Source organism: Haliotis rubra, unplaced genomic scaffold (assembly GCF_003918875.1).
Source record: "Haliotis rubra isolate DU_JTF1 unplaced genomic scaffold, ASM391887v1 Scf321, whole genome shotgun sequence".
NCBI lineage: Eukaryota > Metazoa > Mollusca > Gastropoda > Lepetellida > Haliotidae > Haliotis > Haliotis rubra.
In genome coordinates this window covers 826,085-842,560 of record NW_025766993.1, presented here as the reverse complement: position 1 = coordinate 842,560, position 16,476 = coordinate 826,085, and the positions used below count along the sequence as shown (strand labels likewise).

The 16,476-nt window shown below is 37.5% G+C and overlaps 1 protein-coding gene across 1 annotated transcript in view; it reads left to right on the top strand.

Moving 5' to 3' along the window:
- LOC124283800 (E3 ubiquitin-protein ligase MYCBP2-like) overlaps positions 1–16,476 on the top strand; it is a 103,405-nt gene that overhangs the window by 39,379 nt on the left and 47,550 nt on the right. Inside the window, 6 exon segments of the mRNA XM_046719828.1 lie at positions 102–294; positions 682–956; positions 13,818–14,048; positions 14,962–15,028; positions 15,031–15,155; positions 15,856–16,059. Coding sequence (XP_046575784.1) covers positions 102–294; positions 682–956; positions 13,818–14,048; positions 14,962–15,028; positions 15,031–15,155; positions 15,856–16,059 — 1,095 coding nt within the window.

The window sequence follows — 16,476 nt, the reverse complement described above, 5'->3', positions numbered from 1 at the left end:
GGTTACACATCTAAAAGAACCTTGAAATGACCTTGAATGTTAGTGTTCCATGTCTGTATGAACCTTGTGATAATGTTGTCCATCTGCCTCCTTGCTTCCAGCTGTGTTTCGAGTCCCTGCTACGGCTGCTGGAGTGGGGCTGGACAACCTTCCACACAGCCATCAGTGAGATTGACGGTCTCAAGGGAGCTAACTATAAAGCTGCTGCATCAGACCTACAGCGTCTTGTCTACATCTGCCGTGCATGTCTCCGCCTCATACGCATCTACGTCAATGAGGTCTACCCAGATGGAGGTCAGTGATACTGCTTTGTCAGTCAGATGAGATGGTTTATAAAATGTGAAGTTGCTGGACTGAATACCATTATAGACTCACAACTTTATAGAAAAGACATGTTAATTAGCCTGCACATAGTAGCCTTGCTGATGATGCTGGGTCACTAAAATGTCATGTAGGTCTCATGTAACAGGCAGATACCATGACGTTTTCTTCAAACATGAAGATCATCATCATTATGATGAATCATGGCACCTTAGGTATTTCTTTGAAGAAGAGATCCTGTGTCTTTGCCCTTCAACATTAAGTTGACATGATATATTTTACGAATTTTAGGTTTGATATTCACATCTCTTTCACTTAAATATGTTTCTCATTGTCTTCCTTCATAATCATATTTACCAGTGACCAAGAAGAAATACCCCTTGGAGACCTCTTCAATGGCTGAACGTATTGGTGACACGAGAGACCTTTTGAGACGCATCCTAGCCGAGGAGGTTCACATGGTGAAGTTTGCTGTCTACCTTCGTGAACCACCGAGCGTGTCAGCGTTCCAAAACCTGAAGGAGGAGATCCTGTACGAGTGTCATCAGACTTTCCGAACATGCTTCCATGCGTTCTACCCGACAGGAACGCTCAAGTGGTGGTGTCTTTGTGACCTCCTGTGTCAAGCAGAACCCGTAAGTTGACCACATTTGTAAAACTTGATGTTCTAATCTTGTTGTTAATTAGATGTGTAGCAGCACTGATTCTTGGGGTTTTACTGGTACACAGTGTCATTTGTCAGGTATCCTGAGATTTTGTCTTAGAAGTGGCTAGAGTTTCTGTTAATGAAATATCTATACACATTATGACAGTGTAGGTTTAATGTCTAGAAAATCTTGATCACTGTTCATTTTTTAAGTCGTCTTTTGGGGGGTTATATGACTTAATCGCTTTGAATAGTGCTGATTACTGAAGTACTGTTCAGTGTGGTTTCAATTCAATCCTATGTTCTAACATGTAAGACGGAGAAGACACTGTAATATTGCTGACTTCAGCCTAACACATCGAACACAAACTCGTAAAAATAACACATGGATCAGTTCCTGCTATTCTATTCTGGTTTATTTTTAAAACATTTCTTACAGCTCTGAATCAAAATGAAATAACATTCATCATACATGAATGATAAAAATATGACATTACAGTTTTAATCATCATACTTATATCATTTAGTAATTATATAATATTTGAATAATTATCTAAGCATCAGTGACATTTTCCATTTCAATCTTTTTTTCTGTGGAGAGATCTGGCTGTGCGTTCTTCAGTCGTGTAAAATATATAGCATACCCACACAAATATCTTTTGATATATTCCTTGGCAGAATTAGTAGTGGTAGAGAAGGGGTGTGCATTGCCTTACACTCACACACAGTCTACCATAGAAATTGTGTGTATGGGTAAAAAATGCTTGAAATTTCCACATTATCTTACTAATAGTAATCTTTACTCAAAACTATCGATAGTTGTTTGATGATTTTGACCATGTCTCCCTTTCGGCTTCAAATAAGAGAACATCCATTGTGTGCAGCAGCATAAACTAATCTATTGTCGTATACACTGATTGGTGTGACTCAACATTCCATAAAAGCAAACTCTGTCATTGTTGTTTTCTTTCCTTGCGTTTTTTTCTATAACAGCAACAAAAACAACAACAATAACACAATTCCATTCATATAGCACCAGAATCCATTGACATTTATAGAACCCAACCCTCCTCTATAGCCACTTGCAGTTTTTTGTTCACAGTTTCACCTCATCACGTCTCCATCCTGTTAGAAGCTTCTTTAATTCTTCCCCTAGTGTTCATTATGCGAACTAAATAGTTTTAGTGCAAAATGAGACATTTAAAAGTGTTGCTGCTTATTCACATATTCCTAAAGGCTGGATTGTCTTTTGTTTGATGCAGATACAAATGGTAATATAAGTGTGTTGTGTATTGACAATGCTGTTCTCTCCATTTTCATGGTCAAAGACGCAGTTATTTTGGACATGAGATTTTCCCATAACATAGATTTCTGTTGTACTCATCATCTTGCTGATACTAATTTGTAGTTTCCCGGCATTCTGTTTATTTTGTGATTGCTGTGAAACACTGACACCTCTTGTTTGTTTGCTCTACCAGATACTAGAAAAAAAGCAAAAGCATGAGCAACAGGTTTGTATGAAGCCATCTAGTAACTAATCCTGCTTCCATACCCTCAGCATGGAGAATACTACCATTGTTCATACTTCTCATGCAGACACTGAAACATCAGTTACCTCCCTTTGTGTGGTCTTTTGTTTGGGTGTTGGAATATCGTCTAACCTATTCTAATTGTATTCACATAAGCAGCAGTGTTTAAAATGCAACTCATCCTGAGAGGATAATTGTTCTAATTAGACGTGATTGTTCAATTAATATAATTATATCCAAATTTTTTCAGAAAAGATGCAGAAAAGTTATCACTAGTTTGAAGGTTATTACCTTAAAGAGTCTGTATTCACTATGAGTTATCTCCCCTTAGTATGCTAAATATGTTTCCACATGAAGGAAACCTAATTTGAATTACTGGTAGATGAGCTATAAACAATTGTGGATCGATTTGAGATCTTAAAAGAGGTAATCTAAGTTTCTAATCTGCTGTATTGAAATTGTTTTGTTAGTTTGATCAATTAATTAAATCTCAAATTTTTGTTATGCTACTTTCTATTCTTTCGGAGTTTGTTGCTGTTGTTGCATTTTGGAAGTGTGAAAAAATATTTATGATTACCTTAAAAGCAGTGGCGGCATAATTTTATTAGTTTCAAACAGAATTTTCTTAACTGATTAACATATAATGATAGAAACAATCATATGTTAATATAGGAATTGAGAAGGTAGGGCTTTAGATGCATGAATGATGCATTGTGGATGCATGAACTTGTTGCAGCTTAAATATATTTTGTGAGTTTGCCAGTTGTTCTTTATGCATGGGAATTGATTGCTGACATGTGAAATAATCATGAATGTTAGATACTATAAATCATGAAATTAATGTGAAAAATGTGAGTGTCTTTTGCTGTTATTTATGTAACTGATTTCTGTCATGTGAATTTAACGTATGAGTAAGGGATATTATAGAGCGCGAAATTAATATGAAAAAGGTGAGTGTTCTGTACTCTAGTTAATAAAGGGACACATTTTTATCTGGATGTATGGGAGAATAGTGTTGTGTCAGCTTCACTTCACAGGTTCACAAGCTGATCCAGCGGTTATGGCGGTTACCAACTGTTTATTATGGTGTCTTGGTCTCGGTAATATGCTTCTTACCTACCAGCAAAACATTGTTCATCCAGGTAGTAAAACATGTGGGCAAACGTAGTTGTGGTGAATACATAACACTGATCATATACATTCAAAGGGGTGTGTGTGGGGTAGCCTTGTGGTTAAAGCGTTCGCTTGTCACGCCAAAGATCTGAGTTTGATTCCCCACATGTACAATGTGTGAAGCCCATTTCTGGTGTCCCCCGCTGTGCTATTGCTTTAAAAATGCTAAAATGCGGCTAAAACTGAACTCACTCTCTACATTCAAAGGACTGCACCAGAGTGCAGCAGTGTTCAGAATCTAAACAATCTTCACTGGTGCCTGGACCTGCTATTACTCCATACTATATCATGAAATTCTGAATCAATAGTCTTGGTGTAAATTTTTGCTGATAAGTGTTTAAAGTTCAATTACAAGTCTACTTGCATTAATTTCATGCACTTTTTAGGCCAGGGATCGACGCTCGCATTAAATAACATTATTTCATGATTTGAAGTATGCAGCATTCGAAAAAGAAAAAACCCCAACAGTATGTGAATGTGTTGGCCTGTGTTAATAGAGTTGTATGCAATCAAGTCTTCAAATAATAAGTAGATATTGTCTTTTCTTCTTTAAAGCATTCAGGGGTATGGGTGGAGTGGTCACTCGAGGTGCCACAATTTGCTTTGCAGAGTTGTGCCCCTTAGACATGGCCAACATGTAGGGTGTTGGTTTGAATCCAAGCTTCGCCCTGATTATTTTTTCTTGGTTTATCAGAAACATGTCCATGGTTATGGGTCTCACCGACATGGTAGACATCAAAGACTGTACCATTTGTTGCACTCCTTCATTAAGGATATCAGTGTGATGTTTACCCATGAAGATCCGGGTTAGAATTGGTCCTCAGCAACCCATGCTTGTCACAAGAGGTCACTAACAGTGGTCAGGCTCGCTGACTTGGTTGACGCATATTATTGCATCCCAATTGATTGATGCTCATGCTGTTGATCACTGGATTGTCTGATCCAGGCTTGATTACTTACAGACCGCCACCATATAGCTGGAATATTGCTGAGTGTGGCGTTAAACAATAAACCAACCAACCAACGAATAAGTGTGATATGGAGTGATAGTGGTATAAGTATTAAACTCTAGGTCCCACAAGGTTGTAAGAGGTGATGTAATAAATGGTCAGACATGGTGACCTGATTCATTGTATGCCTTGTACCCAAACAGTTTCGCCCATAATATCATTCACTACATTATCTGGTCCAGACTTGATTTGTTCTTTCGTTTATTTGTTGTTTAACACTCAACAGTATGCTTCCTACAAGATGGCGGTATGTATATAATCAAGACTAGACCAGGCAATCAAGTGATTGACATCATGAGCATCAATCTATGCAACTGGGGTACAATGAAATGCATCAAACAAGTCAGCAAGCCTGACCACCCAATCCCGTCAGTCGCCACTTACAAAGAACAGTTAGTTGGCGCTGGGATGGCATTGGGGTTAAAGTACTTACATGTTACTCCAGAGTTTCAGGTTTGATTCCCAAAATGAATATCAAGTGTGGAGTCTGATTCTGGTCTCCTCTGGAATATTGCTGCAGAGATAGGATAACAATGATGGGCACTTAACAAGATCTTCATATAGTAATTATGTGATTTCAGTCATGATCACCCAGCAGGAAATGGGTACCAAGTGGGATAAGTCATGTGGCTATTAAACTTCTGTGCACTGCAACTTGGGTTATCCGGGGTAATAGGAGTCAGATTGTTATCACTATGAGCAGTCACCTAGTGAATGAAGTTTAGCACATTATTAAAGCACTTATTATGTTAACAGTGAAAATCTAAACCATCTAAGCCTTTGTTTTCTACTGATCTTAAGAATGTCCGCCGGTCTATTTGAGTGTGTACCTATATAATAGGTGGTATTTCTTATACCTATGTCATGTAATCTATCTTTCCAGAAAAGAAAGAAGGGTTATATTTTTCATTTTGTTAGACATGCACTCTTGAAGACTACCTTACCAAATTAGCAAATCACCATTGAGGTTTATGGGACAAACACTCACTGTGTTAACATTGTTTCATGAACATGATAGTATTTCACTTTTTATAATGTTTGTACAGCATATGAAAAATTCTTTCATTTGTAACAATAAAAATGTCATAGGGATGTATTAATTGGGGTATTATTGAGAAGAACTGTAGGTTGTGAAAGGAGAAATGTGTCACAGTGGAGTTGGAATTCACAAAGGAGTGAACCCTCACTTGAAGCTGGTTAATAATAGTTCAACTTGACCTATACTACAGAAAAGAAGTTAACAAATACCCAATGAGTAGTGTAGATCACTTGAACTGTAAATATACTACACAACTGTGTCACTTCAAGAATACTTGAGGGGCGGTGGGGTAGCCTGGTGGTTAAATCGTTCGCTCGTCACGCCGAAGACCCGGGTTTGAACCCCACATGGGCAAAATATATGTGAAGCCCATTTCTGGTGTCCCCCGCCGTTATATTGCTGGAATATTTCTAAAAGCGGCGTAAAATCAAACTCACTCACTCACTCACTCAAGAATACTTGATGTTTTGTCCCCAAATTTTGTAATGGAACGTACAGGTTGACAGCCATTAAAATTTGTAATCGCTGACATAGAAAACACAGTTTGTAACTGAGTAGTTCTCAATAAATGTTGATGTATATAGGTCCACTTTGATGATCAGATTAATATATAAGTATTGATGTAGTAAACGTCACATGGTTGATGGACAACTAAACTATCCACACTTGAGCAAAGTCTGAAAGGGTTGGGGCTAAATATTCTTGTAGGTTCATAAAAGGAAAACTTATGATGAAGCCAACCAAAGTAAATCTAGTTTTAGTAATGCCATAGATTGTTACAGCTGGTTAGTTTTCCAAGAAGGCCCTCAAAATTTTTTTACAGAAGTTTTAGAATATCTTGCATGTTCAAAACAACAAATCAGCAGGAGTTTCTACCATAGAATTCTCTGTGACAGAAACTGCTGTCCTTTCTGGCAGCGTCATCTGCAAGTGAAATAACCAATAGTCAATAGTCAAACTAATTAACATCCATATAGTCCCTGACTGAACATGCTGAAAGTCCTTACTGTAGATGTGTAGATCTAACCTACCAGTGACAAGTAGAACACCTGTACAGTATCACAAAAGTGAAATGTTGTACCCCGATTTGATGCCTGTGTGTGTGAAGCTCTGACAAACACTTAGGTCATGATGCTTAAACTTTGACCTATCAGAATGAAATACAGATAAGTATTTGTAGCATTTGCTGAATCAGGTATCAGCTTTCTTAAATGACATTGCCCACCTACATTCTAAATCTTGTTAACATGATCCTTACACTGCCACTGTCACTGAAATATGACAAATCCAAAATGCCTCACTTTCTTCACAATATAATCATTTGGGCATAGATGCAGTGGCTCTCTCAAATAACAGGATGTTTAGAACTAGCTACAACTGTATCATGACATAACATATCATGGCATTGCCATTTTATTTCCATTCAGTGCTGCCTGTTTACATTTATTTTCCAAATGAAAGATCAGATATGCTTCCGTGAATCATTTGCTTATATCAAGAAGTTTCACTGAATGTACTGGAACGTTTGTCAGAGCTTGACAGAAGCAGATATCGGAGTAACAAATCTGATTTTATGAGATTGTAGACCCGCTAAAAACAGCTGACTAATCCCCTGCCTTGTGGAATGCAACAAAACAGATACAGTGAATGTGAATTCAAATTTATAATGTTGACTTGAAAAACTATTTAGCACTTGCATATTGACATTATTACAAGTCTGTACAAAAATGTATTATGTGATTATTGATTGTAGATTTGTATACCTACCAACAAAAGTTACTGTGATCATTCCAGTTTATTATAGCTGGAAATGTATGCTTTACAAGTTTGTCTGTCTTTAGTGTATATGTAACTAGTCAAGACAGACCTGTGTAGTTTGGTGGAATTTTAATGAATGTTGAGGTCAGGAAGAGATCACCTTGTCTTAGCCCTTACTCCTTACAAACAGCCTGAATATTCAATGGAAATGAAACGTTTCTCAATAATTTCACTATAATGTGAGTAGAGAACACAGAATTTGTTTGGCGGAATTTGAAATTTTGAATTTGCTTAAATTAGATTTACAAAATTTAATATCTTTTAACAACTTTTTGACACATCTCTTTCCCAAGTAAATTCCAAAACCTATAAAATATTCAAAGAAACAAGAATGCTTATGAGTTAGATGCATGATCATCATAACTTTTGTTGTTGAGTATATTTTGAAGATTTTGAAAATTTTTCATCACAGTTAAATTTGGCTCGCCGAAAAAGCTTCAAACGAAACATGTCGGGGCTGAATGCGACAGTGAGTACAAAGAAACGAAAGAGGGACGTGTTTGCCGTAGAGACGGATTATATTAGTTCACTGTGTCTTCTATACATGTGGCCATTGCCTTGCTTGTTCCAACTTCTAGTTTATAGTAATATGTGTTTTGTGCATTCACCATGTTGGACACTGGATATGGTAGTGCGTGTGGTGTAGCACCCATAGAAAATATGAAAATCACACTGAATAATATTTTTCATCAAATTATTCATGACTGGGAAAGTACAGGTTTTACAGTTGTTGTTAAGATAATATTCATAACACATCCATGATATTTATGAAAAGTTGGCCGTTCTTGAGGTTTGCTCATCACCTTCATTGTTTTATGAGATTTTGTAGAGTCAAACATAAGCCATACTGAAAACTTTACAGAAATAAAATTGCACTTTTTTCAGATTTAAAAGGTTATAGTGCACATATCGATAATCAGACCTGTGAAACAAAATCCACAAACTTTTGAATCAGTTGAATTATAACGTTTTTGAATTTTGAATTAGACTGAGATGAGTTCAGTTGTGTATGACAGGGTAAGGGTGGTGCTGGGGAGGAGGGTTGGGAAGAAGTTGGGGTGTTACAGCCTCTGATTAAAACTCTTAAAATAATTCTGATGTGGTCAGCATAGGTTTAATCAGAGAATTCATTCATAGTACTATAGTACATTTTCAACTAAAATTGAAAAAAATAGAAATACATGACTTTCCTGAAGGATAGTTAAGGCAAGATATTTTATGGATGACATTTCTTTTGCTATAGGCAGATCATTATACTGTAGTCATGCAGGAGTGAAGTAGGAGTAGTACACTGGGGAGTTAATGGCAACTTTAAGCTGGGTCTGTTTTATTGACGTCAAGTAAGACAGCACAGTACAGATAAATCTACATCTAATAAAGATTAACCAAAACGTCATCACTGATCAGTAAACCTGAAAGGGATTAACAGCAAGAAGAAAAGATGATGGCTGATTGATATAACTAAAGAAAGAAGCCAGGGTAAAAATATACAGTGCTGTGAGCATTTAGCAAGGATATAACTGGAGTTTGCTGTTGTTTTATCAGTTCACTTTAGGTAAATTGGATGAGGTATCCTTCATCACTTTTGACAACAGTATAAGGATCTGTACCAAAATGTCGCGTCATAATAGGAAAAATCATCTGTAAAATGTCTTGCATTCCAAGATGGTAACTTAGCAACTTCTAAAAAATGCCAGAGAAACAGTCCTACTGAGACAACTTACCAGTAACCATTGTCTATACTTCACGGGTAGGTATACATTACATTTCTGCATCACCTGGCGATACAGTGGGCTGTTAATGGTGACAGGTGACCAGTCAGCTTCTGCAAGTCAACTGTGCCCAACTCTGCACATAAACTGTTAACTGTTTGAAATGTGAGCCAACCCTGCCTGTCATTGAAGCACTGAGGGTTTTTTTCAAATGAGAATCATTTCCCGTTTGTGCAGCATAAACTCCGTGCTCCTTGGAGTTTTGAGGACTCTACTGGTTTCTTGGTTTCTCTGTTGCTGGGTGATGGAGGGAAATAGTGTATATTCCAACCCATGAAGTATTGGCTTTGAAACATATCAATGATATTACTTTCATCTAAATCTCGTTAAAATCAGATCTTAGTTCTCTTCGCCACTGAACTAAGTTCTTAGGACATCCCATTACAGGTATCTTCAGAAGGACTTTTCCCAACATATGAGCAACCGATGAAGTGACTAACAGGAAGTTGTCATCGGTCAATCAGAAAGCTGTTTTCCCAAGCTTTATGGCACTTGTTTCAGACTAGTGACTTTTGTTTCTGACTATACTTTTTGGCAAAATCCTCTCCTCCCCTCCTCATCTCCTCTCCTTTCCTCCTCTTCTCCTCCACCTCCTCTTCTCCTCCTCTCCTGTGCTCCTCCTCTTCTCCTCAGTTGTATGACCCATATCTGTGGCTCAGAATACCATGTTACCAGTTTTTTAAGGTTTTAACGGTGGCATGATTAGAAGGCACCTCTGACTGTCACTTCCCATTCTGGTAAGCTGTGCTCTGTTGGATGAAAAGTCATGACACGTGTCACCTGTAATGTCCTAAGTACAAGAGAAATAACATCTGACTTAATGAGATCGGTTTATGTTCAAAGTTGGAGATATAAGGGGCCAATCCCCAGCTCCTTGTGCTATAGCAGCAAACATTTTCTACTCTGTGACCCTCCTTCATTTTGAACTCTGATTACATCATCATGTTATGGGTGTTCGGACACTTAAGAACATCTGTTTTTGTCTCCATTATCTCATGAACAATTGTAAAACAAGCCACTAACTTATCAATGACAACTCTGTCTCCATCATGAGCCATCATCTGAATATTTACAATGTCTGTGTGATGCAAATTTGCCTCATTGTAGCACGAGTAAACAATACATGAAACCATGTGATGTCCAAAAACCTATAATCTGATGATTCTTTATTATAAGAATGTGTTCTTATCAATGATGAATATTTCACAAACTTGGATTCTTACATTCTTGTTATAATTGTATTCATGACCATTGTTTTCAATATTTTTGAAATTTAAGGTTATAGAAGAATTGATAGCAATTAATTATCAGTTTTTGGTTATGTAACTACATTTCATTTGGTATCCACGTCGGGAGCTTTTGCTGCCAATATATGGCAGCCATTGGAGCAGTGTGCTCTTACTTATAAGTGGCCCTAAATGAGGGTTGTTAATGTCAGTTTATAACTACCAGTACTTTAGAAAATGGTCTGGCTTGCTTTAAGTTATTCTCCTTTTGTTTTCTGCTCATAATGTTTTATGTTTGGTTTTGTGTGTTTTGTTGACTACTGTATCATGTATCATGCATCATGTACCATGTATCATATCATTATTGGTGTTTTTATGGAAAAGAAGTATAACAGTTTGATTATTTGTGATTTTACAAGTCTATAATTTTTCAAGTTAACAGATTTTAGAGTTGATAAAGGAAATATGTTGTTTTTAATTGTATGATAAAAAAGTCATTGACCAATGATGATATTTCAGGAGGTAAATACTGTGCCACAGGTCTTATAAAGTCCTTCTGGACTTCTAACAATGTCCTCCTGGGGTCACTATCCTGCTGATTATAAGATTCTCTGTGATTAATGTCCATTTGAGATGGGCCAGTAGCAATGGGTCTGAGCATGATAGTCCTCAACAAATCACATCCTCTTGACAAAGTCTACATAAAGACAACCGAGTTAGTTGTATAATATTGTGATGATATGTAAATGTGGCTCCATTGTTAATAATGTGGTCTGCAAGACTTGTTCAGTGTAATTATTTTAATTTAGAATTCTGAAATAATAATAATAATTATTCATCATAATTGTAATAAACACAAGAACATTTATTTCTAGTAAATAATTTTACAACTTTATGAACTTGTTATGCAAGTGCCTGAAAGGATTATTTTGTATTCAGATTAATAGTATGTCCTTCAGATAGAACTGACCAAACATCCATTCCAGCATACATAGTGTATATAGCAACATCACATATATATGGAAGACAGTTATCAGCAACATGTGCTTGTATCATGTACCTACATGTAAAACTACTAATATCATCTGCCTTTTTCTGACTAACCCACTAATCCATATACTCTGTCATGTATGACTGTCTGTCTGTGTTCCCTGTTGAACACAAGCCTTATATTAGGTTCAAACTGCCTTCTTGGGGATTCTGGTGTTTTGCCCACTGACACTACTTACAGTACAATGGGCAAAACTGGTGATTGGATGGGTACAGTGCTGGCTGAAAATGAATTGCACTTCAATGGCAATCTCTTTTAAATCAGATCTATACTTTGTTACTATATTTCTATGCACGAAGATCTGAAATCACCTAGTGAGGTCATATCAGAAAAGCAGCATCAAGGCATAAAATCAAACAAGGCATTCAAACATGAAAGTCTGATTGCTGCAATTCATATATGAATATGATCGGGGAGTTCCAAATGCACTGTTGTATTTTTGTGGATATTTATGCATCATTTCTGAATGTCATGGCATGTAGACCATTGGAGTTATTGTGTTCTGTGGTGTTTGTTCATTCTGGGATTTCCAAATTTCTGATTTGTATAAAAATGAAACTAACATATTATTGGCTCAAGAACTGATGCATCTTTTATTTAGATTATTGGTCAAATTTCACTCCAATTTTACCTGTGGTGGTATCCTCAGATGTTCAAGCTCAGAGGTTTTGTATCAGAATACTGCATCTGATTTAATGAGATTGATAGGCGGCCACCAACTAAAGCCATCAGTCAGCAGGACCTAGATGGTCGCGTATTCTTATATACCCAAGCATTGCGTGTTGATGTATACGCCATCGAGTTCTTGGACCATCTTGGACTGTGATGTAGCTGTAACAAAATAATAATAGATTTGATATATGGTACAGTGGCAGTGTGACACTGGCCACCTTATGTTAACATGAATGGATTCTAGGTAAGAACGTAAGTCCCCAGCACCCTCTGCTTGTTGTAAGAGGCAACTGAATGCTCCAAATAAGTGACACTGTTATGTCCCAATGACATGGATCAATGGTTGTCTTGTCTAGACTTGATTATTAAGAGATCACTGTCATTTAACTGGGATAATGCAGCATTTAATAACAAAGTTTACGTTTCCAAAGTAATTGAACATATGACTCCAACCAAAGTATTTGTAAATTTGTGTCTCCTTTGCTGCCAATTACTGGAAAGATTATCAACATGTCCTCCAGTTATTGCCATGCATCACAACCCCACACATATCAAATATCGGGGAAGTCGGTGAGCTCAGGCAGTACTCCAGAGAATCATTACAGCTCCCTGCATGAAGGATGAAACTCTCAAGCTGTATTCTTTCTTCTGTGTAATGTTTGCTGAATGAACATATTTTATGACACAAAGAAAGGATGAGGTATGATGACAGTCCTTTTGACCTGTTAGATCAAGGAAGTGCAAAACAAAAAATGTAATTTAAATTTTATTTCTGAATCCCTGTTACAGTCAAAACTAAGCAGCCAGGGGACAGCTCAGTCCGAAGATATACAGTAATTTAATGGGATACAGGTGGAAATGTTTTACGGAAAAACAAGACAATAATTCACTCACCATTCACACAAATACAAGGAATAATTATCAAACAAAATGTTGTGGAAGGTTTCAGATTAATGAGAAAAGACTGTTTAGCACAACACTCATTTGGATTTCAGCCAAACAAATTTAGAGGTAAAGTTTACGTCAAGTTAGATTTTTATATTTTTATACGAACAAAAATTCATTTTGGGTCACAGATTTACTCAAACTGATTGTGAGATTTTCTTTTGACATTGTCGAAATTAAGAAACATACATCTCATTCTATTAATTTTTAACCAGTACTTCTCATGTTGTACGTACATAAGAACACATTCAAACAGTCATAAGATTATTTCAAAGGTTTTCACAACTGCTTCCAGCAGGACAAACAGGCATGTTTAACATATCTCATTCTTTTATAATGTTTTGGTGTGATTTCCTTACAAAACTTGAGATCTTAGGTTGAATTAATTATACACATTTTCAGTTTGCTTAATACCTTTTAATGTTGAGTATTTCTTTAAAATGAATTAATTCAACAATTCATGTGCTACATACTTTTCAGGAATCATGTTCAATTAGTTTCATAAATTTTGTTCGAATCATTATGCACATTATACTTTAACTCTTATTCCATGAAAAAATACCAGCCATGTTACAATTCCTGTGTAAGACACTGAGAGACTCTTCTGTCCTCCAGGGTACCTCCAACGTTTGTGGGGTGGGGCGACTGTTAGCGGCAGTGATGGAGGCCATGTGTCACCCTGCCATCAAGCTCACCAACATCATGCCCATCAACTGTGAACCCGAGGCAGAGGAGATACTACGTCGGCAATCACTCTGCATGGACGACAACACCAACAGTGCTGCCCGACTTGGAGAGATGCACAAGTATCCCCTTCTGGCCAGTCATATGAGTTACAGAATGGAGGTAAGGGAGATAACTGGTGTTGTGCTGGGAAGTGAAAGTCCAGGGGTGACAAATGGCTGGTAGAACAGCGCTGGCCGTTTCCTGACTAGGGTGGGGGTGTGCTGAGTTGCACCTTAAGTGCGTACCTGCACTTTTCCACCAGCCGTGTATCACCCTTCGGTGTGAAGAGTGAAAATAGAACAATATTACATGATAGTTTCTTAAACAACCTTTTCCATGATAGATCATAAAACGTCAGATTTCAGATCCTGTTGGGTACAGAGGTTTCAGGACCATGTGTCTTATTTATGTTTTGAGCGCTCCCTATTTCAAGTTATTTACTCATTCACCATTCTCATTTGAACCCAAATGGACTGTAGTGTGACTGCTTGTCACATTGAAGAAGTAATTCCTAGCTGAATAAACTGCTGCCCAGTTGTAGTGTGGAGCCAATTCTTCATCTTCCTGCCTTGCTGTAGCAAAAATCGCCTATTTCAGGTGCACCTTGTCATGATCTTGCCAGAAGAGGATGGTATGGTAGCCTAGTGGTAAAAGCATTCACTTGGCATGCCGAAGACTCGGGTTCAATTCCCACATGGGTAGAATTTGTCAAGCCCATTTCTGGTGTCACCTGCCGTGGTATTATTGGAATGTTGCTTAAAGCAGCGTAACACTAAACTCATTCATTCACTCTTGCTGGAATAGTGTAGTGGGTCAGTTTTTCGCTGCTTTTAGCAATTTTCCAGCAATATCATGGTGGGGGACACTAGAAATGGGCTTCACACATTGTACCCATGTTGGAAGTCAAACTTGGGTCTTTAGCATGACGAAGAGCGAATGCTTTACTAGGCTACCAAACACCGCCCTGGAATATAGTAGCTTAAGTTGTTATTTCTGATGAACGAAGATAGTTATGTCAGTGATCTTGTTTCAGATTGACAGCATCACTGGCGGTAGTCACATCTCCTTCAAGGAGGTGCTGGACCGGCTACTCCTCATTGTGGGCTCCCTGTCAGGCAGGCATTAAGCAAGGAGAAATCTGTCTTCCCTTCGTCACTTGTTGCTAATACTTGTGCACTGCTTGTAACCATCATCAGTGAACTTGCCGCGTCATCCACGGGATTGGAAGTTGGTGTAATTTGATTTGATGTTGTCATAGATGTGGCTTTGGTGGATAAGTTTTGTATGTATCATTTGGTTCATGTGACGAACAAGTTTTGTATGATTTGGTGCATCCAATGAACAGATTTTGTATGATTTGGTTCATCATATGTGCTGATTCATATGATTTGTTTCATCTTATGAACAGTTTTAATGTGATTATGGAACATCTGATGAACAGATTTCATGATTTGTTACCTTAGACAAACAGGTTTCATGTGATTTGGTTCATCTGATGTACTGGTATTTATGTGATTTGGTTCTTCAGACAAACAGGCATCGTATGATTTTGTTCATCTGATGAACAGTTTTTTTTATGATTTTCGTTCATCTGATGAACATGTTTTATTCCTTAGATGATGATATGTGATTTTGTATGTGTTTGAAGAACATTTAAGGCTAGCTGTTTACACACCTTTGATTTGTCTGTTCCTGTCTCATATTCTAAACAAACAGTTTGATATAGCTGTAATACTGATTTTAAGTCTGGAACACAATAATAATTATTGTCCTCTTGGATCATATTCTTATACCAACATTTACAGTGACAATAATTTTCCATATTTTTTGGATGTCAGCTTAAGATGTGCAGAATGACTTTCATTTGTAGATGATAGTCTTAATATCAACTGAAATGACCTCATACACTTCCCTCTACCCTCAACAGATTGACCTTAGCACCACGTCTCGTCCAATGCTTGTGACACCAAACCGATTCACGCGAACCAGCCAGAGTGCGTACTGGAATGCTGGGAATGGAAGTCCAGATGCTGTGGCCTTCACAGTTGACCGACCGGGCATCGTGGTGGCCGGAGTATGCGTGTATGGGGGCGGAGGACATTACGAGTATGAGGTGGAACTTCTGGATGAGGTAATAATAGAAATGCTAAAGCAGTGTTGGAATTTAAGTATAAATGTCAAGGTCAGCAAATTGCCATAATGATAAAGCCCTTATGAACTGGTTATTAGCTATTATCTGTAGGGTGGCAGAAGTTAACAATCTCACGGTAGAAGTTAACAATCTCAATGCACACAAATGTAGAGAATGGATGCAGAAAAAAAATCATTGCGTCCAGAGGACACACAATATTATTCAATGTACCTACAACATAATCATGACTTTGCTAAGTGTTTGGCTGTTTCTTTCAGAGCAGTCACATGCATCATTTCATTCCGAAGTTCACATTATCAATGATTCAATCCAGGCTCTAAAGAAATGATCAAAACATACAGTTCTCTACACCGTTACTTCACAAAACCCTCATATTGCCTGCAAGCACCATTGAAA